The following is a 22578-nucleotide window of genomic DNA, read 5'->3' on the forward strand; positions in this document are numbered from 1 at the left end:
CTGGACTAAGAGTGGGACACAGGTGGAGATTTCAACTACAGGAAACCTTAAACTGCAGACACAAAACAGAACACCATGGACATCATACAGTTGACAACTGGTGGCCATCACCTTTCTTGTTACAGACTTCCATACTGTTCTTTTATTGCATGAGGATGGTGAGACTGTAACACCTAGCATGCCTGGATGGGATACAGTATAATTGAACATTTGTTTTTAGTACTGGGAATTGAACTCAGGGCCACTTGAGCCACGCCCCCAAGTCCTGGGATAATCATACTCTTAACGCAACTGAGCTCTACTACTTCACACGCTCCTTCATTAGCAGTTTTTCAGCTCTGGGAAGGACTACGACCTTAAGGAGTATAATTAACAATGCCAGGGACACTGCCCCCACAGAGGCAGTGTGACACAGGGGAAAGAAAGTCTGCAATAAGGCAGATGTGAAGCTAAATCCTGCCTCTACCACTTAGTTGCCATTTAGATTTTTGGACGGATCCTCATTTCCACACTGTATAAGTGGATAATGCCCACATCTCAGGAGTGCTTTAAGGAAACAATGAAAAAACATACTATCACATAGCACTCAGCTGAGGTTACTCAGCTTTCTTTCTTCCTTTTTTTAATAGAAACACATGTTGTGTAAATTATCTTTAAAATATGAACATTCCTAAAATATCTGGGATGATTTGATCTTCTGTAATCTGCTTCCATCAAGTTTCAAACTTCACAGAGTGGCCACGGTTTAAAAATATTTTCTAACCCATTTTCCAAACTGATTTACATAGATTTGGTAATGTTCCTAAATGGCCCTACTTATTTACTGATAACGCACATGAATCAAATTGCTCAACACGCTTATACTGAATTCTAATTTATGAACAATACATGGCCTTGTTTTCCTTCCAGGATGTTTATAGAAACTTTATTCACAATTGCTAAACCCTGGAAGCAACCAAGATGCCCTTTAGTGGGGAGTAAATGCATATTACTAAATGAAAAAAAGCCATTTGAGAAGGCTATATACTCTTAATGATTCCAACTATTGGACATTCTGGGAAAGGCAAAACTATTGAGACTAAAAACATCAATGGGGTTGGAGGAAGGAAGGATGAATAGACAGAGCACAGAGGATTTTTAGGGCACCATATTTGGCTTTTGATCCAATGCTTCTGTAAGCTCAAAACAGTTCAGAAAATGACAACTCAACACCAGAAAAGGCACCAGGAACAAAAGAATAAGTTAATATAGTTTTTTGTTCTACTTTTAGCTTTATATCTGTAAATGAGAATTTCCTCACTTATAGGAATAGTAATCCTGAAACCTCATTTGTTTCCCTTCCACAGCAGAATGTGAATACGCATCTCCATGTGGAGCACCCCGACACTGACCCCATCCTGCTCTTTGCTTTTCCACCCTAAATCTGGTTCCATCATCTCTGTTTCTGCTGCTACTAGCAGATGCTCTTGTGCAATCTTTTAACAACAAGCAACAGTATGAATTCTCTGTTCAGGGTGTAACGAATAATCATAGAAGATACTGACAGAATCTGAGGGCCAAAAGAGTCAGGACAGCTACTTTAGGACACTTAACAGATAAGGCAACTGAGGACCAGAGAGGTTAAGCAGTGGAGTCAGGCCCCACAGCCAGTTAGTAACAGAGGTGTCCAGTACAGAGGGTCAGCTCTGAAACAGCCTAATATTTAGTGTTTCCTGAAGTAAGTTTCTCAGGGGCTTCAGGGCTAGGATGCTAACAGCTGGTGGGGGTTAGCAGGTTTCGGGGGAACAGCTGGGAGCTTCCTAAGTAACACTGAAAATCAGAGTTAAAGCTAATAGGCTTATTTGCTGCAGGACTTCTTGGGGCTTTACTATCTATAGCTCCTGTATAAAGCAAAGGAAACAAGAGTCAGCAGTGTTTTCCAGTTTTGCTTTTTTTCCTTTCTATTTTTTTTATGGAACTAGGGTTTGAACTTTTTTTTTTTTAAAGAAAGTGTACAAACTTTATTGGAACACACCCACACACCGATGGATAGGGCAAAGCACCTACTGCCACAGAGTCCATAGAAACTGGTGGAGAGATAGCAGTTTGTAATGTAGCTTTTGCACAGCCCCCTTTCAATAAGGAAGACCTTAGATGAGGCACCACCTCCTATGGTGATGGGATGATTCATAATGGAGAGTCAGGGAGAATTTGGTGGGGAGAGGTGCTGGGGACACCTGAGGGATGAACACCCTCTGAGCAGTGTCCCAAGGGCTATGAAGTGTCTTTGGTTCTCAGTTCCTTCTCACAGCAGCTGTCTTGGGGCTAAGTCCTTCAAAGGGGTATCCCAGTGCAGGGTCTCGCTACACAAACACTTGGTTTCTTTGGCCGCACAGCGGAAGCCAATGAGACAGTAGTGATGCTGATCTGTGCTGCAGACTCCTTGGTGGTACAGACGGCAAGCCCAATCCCCTTGGCTATCTCGACAGCATGAACTCATTTTCTAAGTAGTTTTTATCATGAAATTCTCGTTTTGATTTTGATGCATTTTATGGGTAAAGTATTCTACAAAAATATATTTTAGGAAATGTAAAAGTCAATATACACAACAAAAATTATTACTTTTAGAATTAGTATATTTCATTCTGTTTGCTTACATGGATGTTGACATACACACAAAGCCAGAAACATGAACCATAAAAATTTGTTCGATGGCATGTCATAAAAATAAGACTTACACTCTATTATATATAGCAAGAACTTTAAGAACCAGAATGGATATATGTTGGTTATCTACCATTTTATCTACAAAGCCATAATTCAGGTTTATTTAACAAGTTTAATATCACAGACTATGTTACATTGGTGGAATTCTTTCCTTTAGTTTGTCTACTTCAAAATTATAGTCAACAGAACAGTGGTGCAGTCAAGAGTATAATACACACTGTCAGTAACAAAACAAGGCTTCTGCAGAAAGAAAGGTCAAGACTGTTCGTGTCTGAATGCATGGAAAATGGGAAAGCACACAAGGTTGTGGAACTTAGGGCAGACCTGAGCGCTGTCTTTATTCCATGAGGCCCCCAAATTAGCACCTGTGTACAAGACTTCCTGAGCCAGTGAGGAGGAGATCGCTCAGTTTCTACAGATGCACTTGATATCCACAGGAATGAAACACAGCACTGTACAGCTCCCTGTGGCATCTACTGTCAGTAGGCCCAGGTGGCTCAGGCTGCTGTTGAATAGCACACCTGGACCTTTCTTGGAGCACAAACCTTGACCTCATGTAGGTATTGACAGCTCTATAGCCAGCTGATTTCACAAAGCCCTAAAGACAGCACAGCTAGCTGGGGGCCAATTATAGACTTTCAATGAGATGGAGGCCTCTGCAGGAGGATGCGATCAATGGATCCACTCAATATAGCAACCTCTGCCCTGCTGAGGAAGCAGCTTTCACAATGCAGGTGAGATCCAAGGTGTTTCCCTTTGGGAGGGAGGCCCGGTCTTCTTAGCCTTAAAATGGCAGTTCATATTAATATGTAATGATATTTGAAAGGAATTTCCTCCCCCAAAACCTAAAATACCACACTGCAACTGATTCTTTAATACTGAAGAATGCCCAAGGGGACATTTGAAGAGCTTTGAAGAGATGGGCCAGGTGATACCTCATGTTTCACAGACAAATGGTACAACAGCCCTGCGAAACACTGAGAAATTCTAACGGTGACCAGGCTAAGAGTCTTAGGGGGAAGATATTGCTTTGTACCCTTATAATTTTATTCAAGGAGATATTATGGACATCTTTATTTATATCTATTAAAAAATTACCCTAGTCACTCTCTCTGTAAGGGCAGTGAAATACCAGGCAAGGAATGTGGACCCCAGCATCAAGCAGGTTATGAATCAAGTGTCAGAGTTGCTGCTCTGCAACCACATGACCCTTAGGAAGTCCTTCAGCTTCACACGCAGGTTTCCCATCTATCCAACCCACATTACAATATTATCCACCCCAGGAGCTGCTGCTGGAATTAAATGAAACAATGCAGATGCAGATAAAGTGCTTAACAAATACCTGACATGACAGTTATGTGTTCAATAGAAGATATCTATTATTATGCTGATTATCGCGATATAAACAGAGTACATCAAAATTCTCACTCCTTCCTGCTAGGCACTTAGGCTATTTCTCATTTTTATTTTGAAACCATTAGCAAAAAAAAAAAAAAAATCCCCTGTACCCTAGGCTCAGCTTCTCCTAATGGTAACATCTTACATAGCCTTGGCATACTACAAAAACCAGGACAATGATTTTAGTATAATGTATAGATCTTACTCAGATTCCACTGGATTTACACACTGATTTGTGTATGTGGTATGGATGAAAGCAAATGCAACCTAATCATGTGTGCAGATTCCTGTAACCAGCACCATATCAGAATACAGAACTTTCCATCACTACAAAGACTCTTTCATGCGCCTCCCTTTCCATCCTCCCTCTGGCAACCACTAATTTCTTCTTCCTTTCAATATCATGTAGAACCTTGATCCATTTCTGTGTATCCTTCCTAGCATTTAATTTAACTTTTTTATTTATTTATTTTTTTTGCTGCTCTCAAGTGTGTAGTGATATCTCACTGTGGCTTTAATTTCTATTTCCATCATGGACGAACATTTATTTCTCTCTTTTTTTTTTTACATAATGAATAATACTAGTATGGATATCTTTATTCAAGTAAATTTTAAGTTAATTACCACAAATGGATTCTTCAAAATGGAATTGCTGAACAGGCAGATTAATAAAATAGCTGGAACATAATATTGTGCTCCAGAAAAGTAGTGATTTATGTGTCATAAGCATCATAAGAACTGCTCAGCTTTAAAGTATAGCCATCCCTTGGTATTGCATCCTCCTGTGTATTTTAAATCATCACTAGGTTTCTTATAATATCTAATACAATGTAATGCCTTACAAACAGTTGTTATACTATACTGTTTAGGGAATAATGACAAGAAAAAATCTGTACATATTCAGTACAGATGCAATTTTTATTTTTTCGTGGTACTGGAGTTTGAATTCAGGGCCTCACACTTGCTAGTCAAGAGCTCTGCAACCTGAATCACTCCATCAGTCCATGTACTTTTTTTTTTTTTTAATGGTACTGGGGTTTGAATTCAGGGCCTCGCACTGCTACGCAGGTACTCTACTAATTGAGCCACTCCACCAGCCCCAGATGCAATTTTTAAATATATTTTCAATCTGCATTTAGGTGGAACCATGGATCCTATCTGTTATATACTTTATATTCTCACTATCTCTTTCAAAAGATTAAAAAGAAACTTCTGGAAAATACATCTGTACTACCAATGAACAGATAAAAATTGCCCAAACTCTTCATAGAGTAAAAAACGAACCAAGTGAGATACCCTTTCTGAGGACATCTCAGATTCAAGCATGCATTAACATTTTCACCAAATATATTAGGAAGAAAGAAATCCTATTTACCTTTATGGGCAATATGACACAGATCTTCTTGCATTTTAGAAAACTCTGATGAAGTTTCGGAGCCATCAGAATAATTTTTCTCTTCTGCAAAATCTAGTGTTGATAAATTAGGATTGGAGGAGTGTAGTCTTACTGGGCCAGAAAAAGGTTTAGGGACCTAAAGTGACAAAAAAGGGAGAGATTTCTGTTCAGATGCATGCTGTTCTGAATATTTACCTGAGTCTTAGATTGGAGCCTACTAAGAGAAGGGGGTTTTATACTTAAGTCTTCCTACTGAGTGATAACTTAGAAAGAAGTAAATGAAAACCCAGGAAACTACTGTCCATAGCAAGTTGCCCCTTAGGAAATACAAATGGGTGAGAAATCATGTGTTCTTTCTGAAATGACAGAAGTTTTAAAGCTATCGGTTGAAAATGACAGCTAACACAGCCAGGCTTTCTCATTTACACTCAAGTCCTTCTTCCTGGGAATCATCACCCAGTAACTAGACTGTTACAGCAAATAGGTTTAAAATGTTTTTCTTTGGCTGCACCTGGGGCTTTAAAAGTATTTGAGTTCAACCCATAAAGAACTTTGAACCAGAGTGTATATCAGTAAACGTATCAGATGATTGATCCCAAAGTTTGGAATTTATCATTTTAATTCTAACAGTGTTATGATTTTAATACACAATAGTCAAGCTGAAAAGACCGGTCTGTGGTTTAGCTGTACATTGGAACGACAACCCCCAGCACCACAAAGTGAACCTAATGTGAGAGACTAGGAATTTGGAGAAAATGAGGATTCATGAAAGAGAATCCTCATCGTGTCTTGGGCTCACAGACTGGGGCCTGTAGGCTCAGAGTGATGAAAATCCACTGAGCATCAACAGGAAAGGGAGGTCAGAGCATAAGGTCATAGCAGCCACAAAACAAAGCACACATTCAAGCAGGGAAGAGGGCAGGCAGGCTAAACACTAAAGAAAGGCAAACAGAGTCCTAGAAATGGTGGCAATACCTCCAGTCCTGTGTTGTTTTCTCTTAGAAAACATTCTCTCTCTCCCCTGCTCAATATCCATTACAAGGTTGTCCAGAAGACCAAAGTGATTGAATTTATCTCTCCACACAGAGTATGGAAGAGAGTAATTCCAGAACATTCACTTGTCTTTTCTCCTGTCTGAGTCAAGCAATCCCAACACGAGGCATGCAAGCAGGGACCATGAGGAAAGTAGTCTGCTGGCAAAAGCAATGGTTACCTGCAGCGTTCCTTTAGCATCTTTGCCCATAGCTCTGGACCGCCACCTCCTGTGTGATCGTTTTTCCTTTTTGGGACTTTCAAAAGCTCCACCCTTTGTTTCAAAACAGGAAAGAGCACAGACAGTAAGGTCTACCAAACCAATAGTGATGAATGCACAGCAAAGTGACCACCTCCATCCGCTTGAGTGTGGCTGAAGCAACTAGCCAGACAACATCCCGCTGTTAGTCAAAGGCTAGGGAGTGAAAGGAAAGCAGAAGCCAGAAGGCACACAGGAGAGGGGTTGGGCTAACCTGGATGGCGTTGATGGCTGGCGCTGAGTACGTCCGATGTAGGACATCCATGCTCTGTAGCAGCTGGCTCATTTCTACCAGATAGGCATGGCAGTGTTCCAGGTCTGTGGGAGGAAGAGGGAAATGCTCAAAGTCTCCGCTAGCAAGAGCAGTCACTGTGCTGGTTCAGGAGACTTTTCTTATTTTTCTATATTTGATTTTCCATCTTCACAGGCAGGAAATCTTCCTTCCTTTATTACAGGAAGGACTGTCATTAAGAGCATGGATCTGGGAACCAAGTGGCCTTACTTTGAATCTACCTAATTAACCGTGACTCTTGGAAAAATGATGTAACTTCTGTGCCTGAGTTTCCTCATCTGGAAAATGGGGGTAACTGCACACCTAGCTCATGGGGAGCAGTGAGAGTTAAATAAGTTGATATATGCAGAGTGCTTACAAGTGTCATACCAAAGAACTAAATACATAGCCACCCTCAGCAGCAGCAGCATCGTCGTTCCTAATTCAGCAATAATGGGCTGTTACTCTGTACTTGCAAAGATGGACCTGAGATAAAAGAAGAGTACTCATGGACCAGAGCCTTGTCACCAACTCGTAAGATAATTCACACTGGCTTCTACTGGATGCTGAGGGATGTGTCTGCTGAGTAAGCAAGGCCCAAATGCTTAGGACAGTGGCTCTTGATTTTTGGTATCATCAGGCTTAACTGTTAAGCCTTAGACTCCACCCCTAGTTTCTGATTCAGTACATCTGGGTTGGATTTGAGAATTTTTGTTTTGTTTTGGTTTTGAAACAGTGTCTCACTATGCAACTGAGGCTGGTCTAAAACTCACTATGTAGTGCAGGCTGGCATCAAATTTACCATCCTCCTGCCTCAACCTCTTACGTGCTAGGATTATAGGCATGCACCACTGACCCCAGCTTGAAAATGTGCATTTCTAATAAGTTCCCAGGCTAGGCCAATGCTGCTGGTCCAGGTACAACACTGCAGGGACTATTTCACCAATATGTCAGTCAGTGAAACTCATGAATAATATTTATTAGAAGGGCAAAGGCTACATGGTCCCAATGGAAATAACATCTGCATTTGACAAGAGGAAGAACAATTTCCAAGGCTACCACTGGCATCTTTCTCTAGTAGTGGCCCCCAACCATGACTATACTTTAACATCAACTGGAGCAATTTGTTTAATTGCGCATGCCTAAGTCCCATCCCTAGACGACTCAGAACCCTCTTCATCCACTGGAGATTTTCTTGTCACTCCCTGGATGAGCCTTAGCTAACTAAGGTTGAGAACAGTGAGCTTCCTTGTGGCCACAGTGCTCAACACTGGCTCCTTATCAAAACCACCTAAGAACTTTGGAAATTCCATGCTGCCAGAGCCCCACCCCAGGCTAATTTAAATAGAGCATTTGGGAGAGCGGCTTGGACATGAGCACTCCTGCATTTTATAAGCTCTCTTGGTGATTCTTTTTTTGCTGTTGTTATCTAAGGCAGGGTCTTGCTATTTCACACAGATTGGTCTTAAACTTGTGATCCTCCTGCCTCCAGCAACCAGTGCTAAGATTATAAGTACATGACACCAAGTTCATCCTCTAGTGGTGAGCACCTGTATTGTGATAATCTCCATTTGGTCATCCATTCACCTCTGGAATACTGACCATTAATCTTGGGTGTACATCAGAATAATTTTTGGCACTTAAGAAAAAGAGAGGAATGAGGGAGTGGTTCAAGTGGTAGAGCTCTTGCCTAGCAAGCTCAAGGCTCCTGAGTTTAAACCCCAGTACTAGAGAGAGAGAGAAAGAGAGAGAGAGAGAGAGAGAGAGAGAGAGAGAGATGGCAGTTCTCACCCCTGGAGACGTGGTTTATGGATTCAGGTAGAAATTAACATCAGTACTCAAAGTCTGGAAAAGGAAACTTGTCTGCATGCACACTCAGGAAAAGATGTGAAGCAGTAAAAGTGTCTTTGGTTGATGATGAATGTGACTTTAGCAAAATACAGGAGGGAATATAGATGAGTAAAAGGAGGGTCACAGATTCATCTGAGTATAAATACTAAGCCAGGATCACTTTAGACCATGAGAGAGAAGCAGATGTTTACAGTCACGCTACCTTTTGAGCATTTTTCCATGTCCTCTGAAGACTGTAGCCAGAATGGAACTCGTGTCTCACCACCACAAGAAAATGATAAATTGCTTCCGGTTTGAAATGAATTCTGCTTTGATATACTGCTACGCTGTTTCACAGATGACAAGAGCACATTGCAAATGAAAAGACAGCCCAGCAAGGACACTTTGGGTTAAAGGATAAGAGGGTGGGTCAGTCCCTCATGGACACAATCTGCCTGTCATAGGAAGAAGCCTCTAGAAAACACCCCCTAGGAGACCCTAACACCTTTGGCTTTCACCCCCACTTGGCCATATCAGCTTATAAGGCCTTGGGTGACGGTTCTTCTTTTCTACTATCAAATGGTACTACCAAAGTAATGATACAAGTGTTTAGAAAGGTTCTGCAATCCTGTACAGATATATACATAACTGTATTTTACACATCAGGAAAGAAAACCAGACAAACTAACCAAGAGGAAGTATTCAGGGACATTAAATTGCTCCTATGTGCTGTCCCACCCTCAACAGATGCTCATCTCATTGGACAAAAAGACTAATTTATCACCAGCCCAACTTACCCTGCCATCCCCACAAACCTCTCCTCAGACTCAGCTCCCAAGATGGGCCTCTCTCTTTGAAGCCATTCCCAGTGCAAAACACTCATTACCTTCCTACTGGAAATGGAGTCAAATGCCCCTGCCGCAGAGTCGGTGATGGTGGACCCTGGGAAAAAGTGATTAACATCACGTGGAAACATGGCAATTTCATTCTGGCGATACATTCTGTGGTGACGGAGTTTGGATACCCACTCGTCAAACACGTCTTCTGACTTCACCTAAAATGTGTTGAATTGAAAGAAGGGAATAAGAGTCACTTGCTGAAAGGAACAATTATTCATCGAATTGAGGTCACTTCTGACACACTGTTGTAGAAATGTAGAAATAACCTCTGTTGACTTAGTTTACATTTATATGGTCTACAGGAACAAGTTTAGGAGGAAATAGGGTAAACATGATCTTCCTAAGTATATATTTACGTTTTGAGAGGTTCCAATTGTTATGCTATTTTTAAGAAAGAAAAATAGTGCCGGTTATACTGAACAATAAACTGAAATTTGTATTTCTGCTTCTTAATGTTTTCAAGATCTCTAGGCCCAGATTCTCCCTTTCCTACTGAATATATTAGTACCATTTTTCTATTTATACTCTTTTATAATCCAGACTTTTCAGATCAATCTTCTCTGAACTGGAATGAATTAGTAAATTCTTCCTAAAATAATCAACCTGTTCATCTACTCTGACAAAGGATACACTGCTGAAAAGTGGATGGTAGTGAAGGTGAAAATTATTTAAAAGAAATTTTTTCCCACTTCTCAGAAAAACTGTGATACAGCATTATAAAACATTACCGCTATTATTTACACACATTTGTCCCTTCTCTCCACTGTAAATGACAATCAATTTCGAATTTCCATGAAGAGGGTTGGTGAGTAGTAATTTTTATTAAAGATATTTCAAGTGCTCATAAAATACTAAAACAAATATAGCAAACACCTCTGTAGCATAGATATTTCTTAAAAGTCGATGTTCTTGTGTGTGTATGAGAATATATTCGTATTTTCAAAGTGAAAAAATGACAGAAACACAGGGAATATGAAGCTGCAATTTAAAACAACACAAAAGGATGCATGGTAGGTGAACTTCCGAGATGCAGGCCAGTCCTGTGACAGTCTTCACTAAGGCTATAGCTGAGAACGAGGTCGTGTAAGTAAACAGCAACCAGCACAGCTTTCCTAGAGAAACTGTGAGGACGGCTTCTATGTTGAACAGGAGAGGCACCTGGAGGCTGAAGGTTGCTCCAGGTGTTGCTTAACACGTCATTTACAGGAAGCAGCAATACAAAGACACACGTCTATCTGTCTTCACCGCACTATGACATTCCTAAAGTGTACTTCATTTCCCAGATGTGGTTAAGAGGAATTTTATGAGAATCTTGTGTCATCTTGCATCGATCCACTCCCAGAGGCCCTTTAAAGTCTGTGCCCAAAGCACTCATCTTGACTCATCTTTTATTGGTTAAACAAGGCAGAAGAATAAATAACTGCCCAGGGTTGTGTCCCAGTCCCTGAGGATGTTACTGTGGGTGGACAGTTATCTCTACTGCCCAGACCTCTCATCTACAAAAGGAGAGAATGGAGCCAGGTGTATGTGGAAGTACATGCCTGTAATCCCAGCACTTGGGAGGTTGCGGGAGAGTTGAGGCTACACAGCAAATTCAAGGTCAGCCTGGACTACATTCCCACACCCTGTCTCAAGAAAACAAACAAACAAACAAAAAATAAAGGAGGAGGAGGGCCAAGGAGAAGAGAGAGAGAGAAAGAGAGAGACAGACCACAGGGCCTGAGTCTGAGGCTATTAACTAGAACCCTAGCTAACTACACTACTTATACTACAGTCACAGCTAATATTCAGAAGAATGAACAAGAAACCATGCAAAATTTAAAGTGAATCACAAAGAAAAAATATTAAAATACTTATTAGTATTCAAGATATTTTAAGACATTCTAACTCTTTAAAATTAGGAATTAATAATTACTTTTATCCCACTAACTAGAATAGTGGATAAACAAGAATCAATTCTTTCCTGACCATGTCAGAGCACAGAAGGAAGAACCACTGGAAGCACACAGAACAGTAACCTGAACTATTCTAGTCGAGACTGACCACTGATTAGGGGTGGGGGTGGGAATGGGCTTAGAATCGTTTCTTTTTTTAAGATTATAGGTTTTTCCTTCTTTTACTTCACATTACTCTTTTTTTACTTGGACAAATTACCTGGGATTTTGGGAAGGTGGGATTTTGGACAACAAGGGGTGATTTTATCCCCCAGGAGATACTTGGACAAATCTGGAAACTCTTTTTTGTTGTTGTCACACCATGGCATCCAGTGGGCAGAGGTCAGAGGTGCTGCTAAACCTCCTAAGATGCCTAGGACAGCCCCATGACAAAACAAATATCCGTCCCACAATGTCAGCAGTGCAAAGGTTAAGAAAGCATGATTTTTTTTCACAGCTACCTGGGAAGTGGAGACTGGGAGGAATATGCTTGGAGGTCAGCCAAGGCAAAAAGTTAGTGAGACCCCCATCTCAACCAATAAGGCTGGTGTGGTGGTGCTGCCCTGTCATCCCAACTACACCACAGGCACAGGTACAAGGATTGCCTCCGAGGCCAGCCTTGAGCAAAAAGCAAAAACACAAGAACCTATCTGGAAAAACAACTAAAGCCAAAAAAAAAAGGGCTGGAGACTTCGCTTAAGTGGTAAAGTACCTGCCTAACAAGTAAGAGGCCTTGAGTTCAAAACACAGTAATACCAGAAAAGAAAGCCTGATTTTTTTCTTTTACTTTCTTTTTTGGTTTGTTTGTTTGAAACAGGGTATGTAGTTCACGCTGGCTTCAAACTTGCAATCCTCTTGCCTCAACATCCCTAGTGCAGGGATTACAGACACGTACCACCATGCTGGGCCTGAAACCCTGCTTTACATAACCTAGAGGTTCAGGGTTAAACTAGAAGGCAGTATGCGTCTGACTATCTAGCCAGTCAGTCATCCACATGTACATGGGAAACCGTGTTTATCACTACACACATGCTACAGAGGACAGGGACATGTTAAAACCTGGAATTTACAGTCTCGTGTTTTTATTTCCCCAGCCTTCAGCCTCTATTCCCTAAATCCTAAGTAGTTTTCCCAAACAAGAAAAGAGTCTTAGCATTTTCTCATTTAATTCCTGATATTCAGAGACCACGTAAGAATCATAAACAGGAACTAAACTTACTGAGTGTATTTGGGACGGGCATTATGCCAAGTTTTTCATATGCAGCCCGAAAAATGAGCACTGCAGTAATTTTTTCTTTCTTCCATGCTTTGAGGAGGAGAAAACTGAGACTTTCAGAGATTCAATGATTGGTCAATGTTTAACAGCAAGTTAGTAGCCTTGCAAAATTTCATCTAGTTCTCATCCTCAAGCTTTGTGCTTTTAACTTGCTATATCATCCATAAGAGAGAGAGAGAACAAGATGGTAAACTTCACTGAGAGGTACTATTTGCAGACTTCTCCTATAGGGAAAAAATTCCTAACATTTCACTAAGAGAACTTTGCCAGAATCCCTATAAAATTAGCTGCAGTTGCAAGATGGCTCCACATACTAAATATTTCAGACAGTGTATTTTAACATATGATAAATGATTCTTTGCTAAAGATGCCACTGCCTGCAGGGTGACCTGGGAACATGAAGATGTTATTTGTTATCGATTGTTGTCACAGTCACTGGGGAGGAGGGGTAGTAAAATTTGAGGGATGAGGCGACAAGGACATGATACCTACATGCAGTGTAAGAGCCAGTCCTGCATTTGAAGAACTGTCCCATCCTAGTATCAACACTGTCCTTAGGGACACATTGGTGATGAAGACCTTCTACAAGTTGCCAGATGTCTAAGAGGCATCACCAACAGCGTAATAACTGACCGTCCCTCGTCAACATCAAGGGAGTCGGGGGTCGTGCTGCACACTTGGAGCCCCAGCTATTCAGGAGGCCAAGGCAAGAGGACCACTTGATCCCAGGAGTTCAAGTCCAGTGTGGGCAACATTTCAAACAAACAAAATAAAATCTCAAGGGGCTCGGAGAGAGCCCCTGGGCAGCACGCTCACCTTCAGGTGGTAGATGTGCTCTTCAGTGTCAAGATCTATGCACTTGGAAGACTTCTTTACAGACATCACCGACAGCCCCACGTCAATGCAGCCATGCAGCTTCTCCCTCTCGATCTGCAGAGCCATAAAGAGGGCTGCTTGAGAACCACAGTGGTGAAGTACTAATAACATCCCTCCCTATCCCATCCTCCCTCACCTTCCACATCCACCAACACGAAGCATTGAGTCTGCATTCTGTGAGGTACACAGTACTGTCCCCCATTTCACAGATGAGAAGACAGAGGTGCAGAGAAGCTAAGTAATGAACAGTTTTCACAGCCTTGACACGAGGAAACAAGAGTGAACCTCACAGGGTGACTCCCATGGCAATGCATTCGCTTCCTACTGACTTAGTGTCTGGTGTCTAAAGTCATTCAGAAGTGACTTAAAAGGAGGAGCATGGGCAGAAGGCTAAGGTAGGATAAGAGGAAAGGAAAAGAGGAGAGGAAGACCCTACGAGGTAGGCCTACCTGTCACTCAGAGCCCCCACAGATTGACTTCCTAGTGTTTACTCCAAGGGGAAGCTTTCCTTGGCCAAGCACCTCAGTCACTGTAAGAGTGGGCATGTCACTTGTCCTGTGCTTTGTTCCTGTTATTAGATGTTTCCATCCAGAGAACCCCTCAGTGCAACCATAAGGCCAGAAAAGACCAATGGATACCCAGTGGAGTGTTGAAGGAGCCCTGCACTGACCCCTGGTGGGAGAACTGAACCCACCTAGAAGCCACAGCTGGGACAGTGAGAAGCAAGTACCTCTGCCCAATGTGGGAAACCTTATCCTCAGAGAACTGTGGCCCTGGACTACACACAATCTCACCCTTGATCTTACAGCAAGTACCCCTGCAGAACTCTTTCACAGTATATTGGACCAACAAGAAAACTTACGTCAGTTTGGCTCTTGGCATATTTCAAGATTCCTTTGTCCAGGTAGAAGAATCTCTGCGGGGAACAGGTATAATTCATTATGATGCTCCATTGAAACATCTCTCACTTGGTCTCAAATTTCAGCTGAGCATGCCTTTACTCCCAACTACTCAGGGAGTGGTGATGGAGAGGATCACATTTCGAGGCCAGCCCAGACAAGTAGTTTACAAGACCCCATCTCAATCCATAAGCTAGTTGTGGTGAAATGCAGCTGTGATCACAGCTACACAGGAGGTATAGGTAGAAGGATCACAGACCAGGCAGGCCTGGGCAAAAACATAACATCTTATCTGAAAAATAACTGAAGCAAAAAGGGCTGAGGTATGGCTCAAGTGGTAGAGCACCTGCCTAGCAAGTCCGAGTCCCTGAGTTCAAGCCCCAGTACCGCCAAAAAAAAAAAAAATTCAACTTCAATCAAACTTGAGTGCCCAAGAATGGGGTACTGAGTGGGACAAAGCAGGTACCCATAAAGGGGAGTCCAATGCCAATGTCTTACCTTGTGCCAGCCTTTTAAGGGCCATTTCCTCTTTTTCAGCAAAAATCCTTTCTGCACAGGTGGCTCCTGGGTGTAATTCATCTCTCCCCTCAGTCCTTCCACCACTTCCCAGCTGTCCTGTTCCAACAAGAGTCCATGCTAAATGTCTATCTTTTTAAAAACACAGTAACATTAAGAAGAATTTCATGCTGCCAGAAAACCCATCTAAGATGGAGAGCCTGGTGGGGTTTTTTGGGAAGAAGAAATTCAAATTTAATTTCCATATAATCCCTGGACTTTATAGATTTAATGTTGCACTTGACTGGCATCAAATTTGATTTTTTTTTTTAAGCTCTGCTTTGGAAGGAACTGTTTCTCTTTTGGTGTTTGAACCTTGACAACCACAGCTAAAGAGAAAGATTTTACTGCAGGTTCTATTTTTGTTCACCTTGACATCATCACACAGTTACTGTTCACTCACTAGACTTCATTCTGAATGTCAACCAAAAGCTACAGACAGGGCTGGGGATATAGCTCAGTGGTTTAATGTTTGCCTAGCATGCACAAGGCCCTGGGTTCAATCCCCAGTACCACAAAAAAAAAAAAAACCTACAGAGCTCAAGAAGTGCTCTCTTCCCCCTCTCTTCCTCCGTCCCCCTCTGTGTTGGGGTTGCCTTAAAAATTAGCTGAACATTATGACAAAATGCAAGTTGGTAAGCATGATAATTTGGCTGAAATAATGATTTTGTTGATAATTAACCACCTTCAAATTCTAGTTATTTTAAGCAGGGGAAATCTAGAAGCATCAAAAAGTGGTCTGGTAACAAGTATCTCCATCCTTTTTTTTCTCCCAGAACTAGGTTTCCTCCCTCCCCCTTATTTGGCCCAAGATTTCATGTTGATTCCATGCTCCAAGTCAGCTCTCTAGCCTAGAGGCAGAGGCCAGAGACTGGAGCCAGAGACTGGAGGTGCCAGGCAATACAGAGTAAGTCTGGCGCAGCACCAGGAACCAGGGGCAGTGAGACTCAGGCGCCAGACACAGATGGCCAATTGGGGAGTGCATAGAAACCAACAGCAGTGCCCTGTGGCTCATCTCCAGGTTGTCCTCAAGTTCAATGTATGTTCTTCTGGCAACAAGAACTCTTTCCTGCATTAGCAATTGCACTCTTTCTGTAATGATCTTGACAGAGCTGTTTGCCATCTATCAGATCCCCTTTCATTTCAAAACCCAGAGTTTTGAAATATCACAGTGGTATCTCAGCTGCAAAAGAGATTTCTTCAATAGAAAAAAGAAAAAAAGATTCAGCTTTTAATTTAGAGAACTTTTTTCCCAGAAAAGCAGCAACACTGAATGAGATTTCCTTATGGTAATTATTACCAGTTATCCAGTCACTCAGTTATTACACACAGACAATAATTAGAGAATGCATATTATTAAGTGGTGAGAAGGCATACTTCCCATCAAGTGAAAACACAAAAAATCCTGCTAACATTTACTTTGGCTCAGAAAGCCACTTATCAAAAGTCTAAACGTTAATGAATCTTTAAGGTCCTCAAGTTAAGAAATATCCCTCTTCCAGAGAAAAGTACTTTTCATCCATACAAGCTCCATCAGTGTTCCATCTTACTTTCCAATGGCTCCCCACTTACTCTCAATAACATCTGAGGTTTTATCATCCTTACTGGACAATGGACTCATTGAGGGTAAAGGGTCTAGTCTACTTCTGATTTCCTCACACTGTCTAACCTGCTACCCTGTGAATAGCAGGTATCTAATAGCAAATGAATAACCTCAGTCCAAAATAAAGCTGCAAACAGATTTGTGCTCTTAGAAGATTATAATTTGGCATGCATTTGAAGTGTCTTTGGCCTAAATGACTATTTACAAATTAGATATAGCACACCCATATTTGTGAAAGACAGCCATGTGTGGTATTGTCATTAAATGAAAAGCCAAGGCCCCAAATCCTCTGGGAAGTGCTCTAAGTGGATCAAGCCCTTTGGATTTGTTTGTCTTAAGACTCCTGAGCAGAAGGCAACCTGCAGGGCACTAATACTGAACAATCATGCACATCTGCTCAAGACCTTCTATGTGCACAGTACAAATGCCAAGAGGGATTAGCCATTATTACATACTTTACAAAACTGGATGAGATCATGCCTGTAGTTTAAAGGAAAGGAAGAATTAAATTTCAAAACAGTTTCAAAGATTCATGTTAGAACTAGATGGCTCCAACATTCCTGAGGTACAGTACACACCTACCAATGAGCCAACATTGAGTTCAAGGAATTGGAATGGCTTTGCTGGCCCTTCATGTAAATAAGCCAAAAAGGATTTGCACTTTTTATTCTCTACAAAATGTCATCTATTTTCCTAATTTTATTTTCTACTTGTGTTCAAAACTTGACACTGTTACCAGGCTGGAAAAGCCAGATTTATAGTATTTAAGATGGTGCAAGCCACCCTTGGCTGGGAGAGAAAACACACTGCAGCCAACATGTCTACTGGTCTCTACATCCAAATTCTCGCCTCCCAGCTTCCTTGTGTGTCACCATCCTAGAGTTAGCAGCCACCACCTTAGAGCTGGTGGTTCTTAGTGGCCAGGGGAAACTCCCTATGAGGCCACTCATGATTGTGGTAGTGATAGGGAGATGAAAAATCTGCTGAAAATCACTTGAGTGTGGAGGAATAAGGGACAGCTCAGTGGCAGAGCACTTGCCTACCATGCACAAGGACCTGGGTTTGATTTCCAGCACTGAAAAAAAAAATTGATAAAATCACTTGGGTATACAAGTGGTCTCTGTTTCACACATATATCCATGTATTTTTTCATGGTTTACATATACTCTGAATTCTTAGGAAAGCAAAGTACTGAATAACTGAGGGAAGACTGTGGACTAGACATACTTTGTTCTTTCTGGAACTTTACGCAGCATCGCCTACCATTTAGACAACTACATCACCACAGGTCATGCCATTTGACTTGTTGACACACATCTGTCTGGTCTGTATTTGCAGCCATCACACTCTATGTATAAGTTTATCTGACTACATCACTATGTCTTCTGGTCTAGTCACATCTGAGCTTTTCCATGTTGAAATATATTTTAATATTAACCACATTCTTTGACATTTTTTTTGAATTACAGAAAAGCATGATGCTGATATATTAAAAAATATGTGTACAAATAAATCAGCAGTGACCTTCATTTGAGGAAAGAAATGGGGCCATTAAAATACTACTCATAGCAAGGGGATGTTGGTTAAGGGGATGATGGGCTAAGTACCACTGATGAACCTGGCACAGATTCTGTGTACTGTTATGAGAAGGAATACCAGGCCACAACACAGTACATGTGAAATCACTTTGAAAATTTTAAGGGATTAAACCTACGGTAAGGGCTGTTAAGTCCTACTGGTTCCATCTTCAAATTGTCTACTTCCCATGTCCCTGCTTCTCTATCCCTAGTATCACCCTGACCCAGACTCTCATTTATTGATTCCTTATTTCTACTAAAGTCAACAACCATTTGCAGACTACAGTTTGGCCCATCCTTCATGCAATATGAAAATGAGTATCACCTAGTGTTTGTCTTTATTTTCATTTCTGTGATTTACTCATATGGTCCCAGCCTCCCAGAATCTTCTCTGAATCTTTTCTATCCATGAAAATTCTTGAAGATGTTAGTTCATTTTTAACCTCCTTTCTTGAAAATCCTAAATTAGCTAATCCACGTTACTCATATTTTCCTGTAAATTACAGTCATATTGTTATCAATTACCAGATAATTTAACATTTAATTAATTCATGACTTTTTTTCGTTTGTATTCCCAGTGCTTTGGTCTTTGCTTCACAAATTATCATAAGGACTGTATCAGTTACTTTTCTCGTTGCTGTGACAAAATACCTCACATAAACAACCTGAGACAGAAAGAACTTATTTTGGTTCACAGCTTCAGAGGGCTCAATTCATAGCTGTGCCTGGCATCATGTGCCTGGCAGAACATGATGGTGGTGGGAGTGTATGGTAGGGGAGATTCTTACCGCATGGCAGACAGGAAACAGAGAGCAAGGAAGGGACCAGGGATCAAGTACAACCTTCAAAGGCATGCTCCCAGTGACCTACTACCTCCAGTGAGGCCCCATCTCCTAAAGTTTCAACAATCTCCCCCATAGCTCCACCAGCTGGACAGCAAACACTCATCACATGAGCCCACGGGGGATATTTCACATTCAAACCATAACATTACATTCCTAGTCCCCAAAAGCTCCTAGTCATCTCATAATGCAAAATGTATTTAGTCCATATCCAAGAGTCCCCAAAGTCTTAACAGTTCCAACATTGTTCAAAAGTCTAAGCCAGAGTCTCTACTGAGATTTAAGCCAGTCTCTTAGCTGTGAGTCCCTGTAAAATCAAAAATCAATTTACATACTTTCAACACACAATGGCACAGAGTAAACATCCCCATGCCATCAGGAGGAACGGGGCAAAGAAATGGGGAGTGAAACCAAAGCAAACCCAGCAGGACAAACACCAAATCCTGTAGCTCTAAGTCTGGTACCTGGGGTGTGTGGTCTCATGCTGTGAGCTCCAATGAGTTTGGGCAGCCCTGCCCCTATATTTTTGCCATTTGCAGCCCACATGGCCTCTCTCCTGGGCTGGCTCTACTTGTTACCTACAGATGCACACATCTAGCATCTCTAACTTTCTAGGGTTTCCATTATCATGTATAACCCTTCAAGGCTGCATTTATCAGTGCTGGAATGTTGAGAAATACTGAAACAATGCAAATGCTGGAATGTTGGGAAAACAACATACATAACTGCCTGACCCCAGTGACCTTCCTGTAAATGTCCAGCACCTCCCCCACTCTCCTTCCTAAACATCTTACCTAGTGCCCACCCACCCCCCCCCAATCTCCCTTTTCCCACCACAGGATGCTTAAAATCCCCAGCCTTTAAGAAAGGTGTGCTCTCACCTCTCTCAGAGTGCTACTCTGATGGCCGAGGGTCCCTTTCAGGTCTCCTCTCCCTAGTAAAGACCTATATCTCTCTTATCAGCTTCTTCACTTTCCTTTCAATTAGTATTCTTCTTTTTTGAATGTGGCAAATGAGGAAGAACATTAGATAACTACCAAGTTATTTAAGTCAGTCAAGTTGTCTAAGTTATCTAAGTCAGGTGGCTACCAAGTGGTATAGCCACCTAACTCCAAAGCCTATCTTTTACTCATTCTGCTACAAATTATAGCATGTTGCTTTTTTCCCATAGTTAGAATGTGTAAATTTTGATGATGAACAAGGGGCAAACCTGTGTGGCAGGGAGTTAGCAGTGGGTAAATCCAGAAAGTAGTCCAGACCCTGGGACAACTATGGAGATGGGCAAGTAGAGTTTAGAACCCTTCTCAGAACTGCCAGGTCTCCACCAAACAGGTGGGAAATTAGCATGTGCATTTTAATGCTGTTCATTCACTCCTTAGTATCTAGGATATCTGCTCCATCTCCTTCTCTGCCCAGTAAATTCTTGTTTACCCACAAATCTTCTGCAGATGGGCAGCACTAACACAAACCTCACTTTGCACTGAATGTGGGTTCCATGACTTATTATAATCTTAGGCATTGCATTCTGTGCCTTATTCTTTTTTTTGCAGTCCTAGGGATTGAACCCAGGACCTCATGCTTGCTAGGTGAGTGATCTACCACTTGAGCTATGCCTCAGTCCTTCATTAAATGAATCTTATTCCTTGGAAAATATAGGCCCTGAATAAGTATTTACTGAATGAATCTAAAGACAGTGGGTATCAAAAGGCCCCCACCAAGCCCACAGGATATGAAATTTCAGTAAGTTGTACTGAGATAGAGTGAATTGGTTCTAAGGACAGAAAAAATTAGAAATGTCAGTTTCTCTTAGCTAAAAGGAGTAGGTCTGAAGAAGTGGGTCTCACTGTCCTCCACATACCTAGTGACCTGAGCATAGGGCATGCATCTTGGGCTGAATATCCTGAGATACAGTACAGGATAGATGGTGCCAATGAAGATTATTAAGGCACTGCTAAACCATGTCCCATCCTGTCAAGCTAAAAGGTCACCATGAATATCAGACAGGGATAGAAATAAGACAGTGGCTGGGGAAGGAGCTTCTTATGGCTTTTTGCTTGAGCTTTACCTAAGACAGTCTGTCACTGTCATCTGGCATTAAATTCTGTCTGTTTTGTTGAATGTCTAACGTGCCAAAGATAGAACGCTGCTTTGTGGTTAGAAAGGCAGCTAAGCACTTATTCACACTCATGAGCTGGCCAAGCTCATCTCCATATTGCTGAGTGCATCAATTGCAAGCACTTCCCTCCAGCACAGCTGTTTGCACAGTGCACACCTCCCAGGCACCTCTCAGATGCTGAATTCTCAGTTGCTGCTCTTGCAGTGATGTCAGAAATAGAACATGATCTAAAACTTTTTCTCCCTGCAGCTGAGATGTATTGTGGGAAGCTTTGTGGCAGCCTCTATCTGTCATAACTGGAGAGTGATTATTCTAATTACTTAGTCTGTTTATCAAGCTTATCGGGTTTTAAAAAATCACAAGGCAATAAGGGTCATTAAATCACATGGAGCATAATTTAATCTGTCTTTAACGATTTCAAAGGCATTTGTGATCTTGTAAAACCTATCAAAAAAAGGCTGAAGATCATCAATATCGCCTTTCATGGCTGTACCTCGGGCACACATAATTACTTGTCAATAGATTTCCATTACAGAATGACAGCTTTAACAGATGTCAGACCAGAGTTGTTGGAGTTGTTACATGTTTTTTTTTCTTCTCTCAGCTGAGTTTTTTTTTTTTTAAACCACCAGTAGGTCTGATAGCAATGACAATAAAAAAGAATTCATTGGGGAGGGATGGTGTATGAGATGGAATTCATTGCTTCTCAAACTGTTGCATGCATAGGTCACCCTGGAGAGCTTGTCCCAAAGCATATTTCAGTTCAGAGGCTGGAGAAGAGGAGATTCTGCATCTGCTGTTGGATCACGAGCCCTCTGGGAGTAGCCATGTTCTATAAGACCAGGCTGTTTTGAAGAATCAGGACTTGACTTAGAGTTCAAGGACAAAAACAGGCCTAATGGTTGGGAGTTATAAGGCCCTCGATTTCAGCTGTACATAAAGGACAGATTGTCTGATTATCTAATAATTAGTACTAAACAAACTGACAAAAATGACATAGCTGCTCTGTGAGAGAGCAAATTGTCCAGTCACTAGAGTGGTCCATCAGAAGCTGACAGCCACCTGGCAGAGGTACCACAGAGGGAACTCCAAGTCTGAGTGGGAGGCTG

The 22578-nt window shown here is 41.6% G+C and overlaps 1 protein-coding gene across 5 annotated transcripts in view; it reads right to left on the reverse strand.

The window, feature by feature from the left end:
• Positions 1-22578, reverse strand: part of Osbpl3 (oxysterol binding protein like 3) — a 182837-nt gene that overhangs the window by 52566 nt on the left and 107693 nt on the right. For 3 of the 5 annotated variants that reach the window (XM_074065166.1, XM_020179410.2, XM_020179406.2), the window contains exons 3-10: positions 15275-15391; positions 14740-14793; positions 13818-13931; positions 9779-9946; positions 9116-9239; positions 7006-7109; positions 6714-6806; positions 5480-5636 (exon numbers count right to left, since the gene is read on the reverse strand). In XM_074065166.1, the coding sequence (XP_073921267.1) occupies positions 5480-5636; positions 6714-6806; positions 7006-7109; positions 9116-9239; positions 9779-9946; positions 13818-13931; positions 14740-14793; positions 15275-15391 (931 nt within the window). The remainder of the gene's footprint in view (positions 1-5479; positions 5637-6713; positions 6807-7005; positions 7110-9115; positions 9240-9778; positions 9947-13817; positions 13932-14739; positions 14794-15274; positions 15392-22578) is intronic. The other 2 variants (XM_020179412.2, XM_020179409.2) reach the window with 1 other exon arrangement.

Source organism: Castor canadensis, chromosome 2 (genome assembly GCF_047511655.1).
Source record: "Castor canadensis chromosome 2, mCasCan1.hap1v2, whole genome shotgun sequence".
NCBI classification, from domain to species: domain Eukaryota; kingdom Metazoa; phylum Chordata; class Mammalia; order Rodentia; family Castoridae; genus Castor; species Castor canadensis.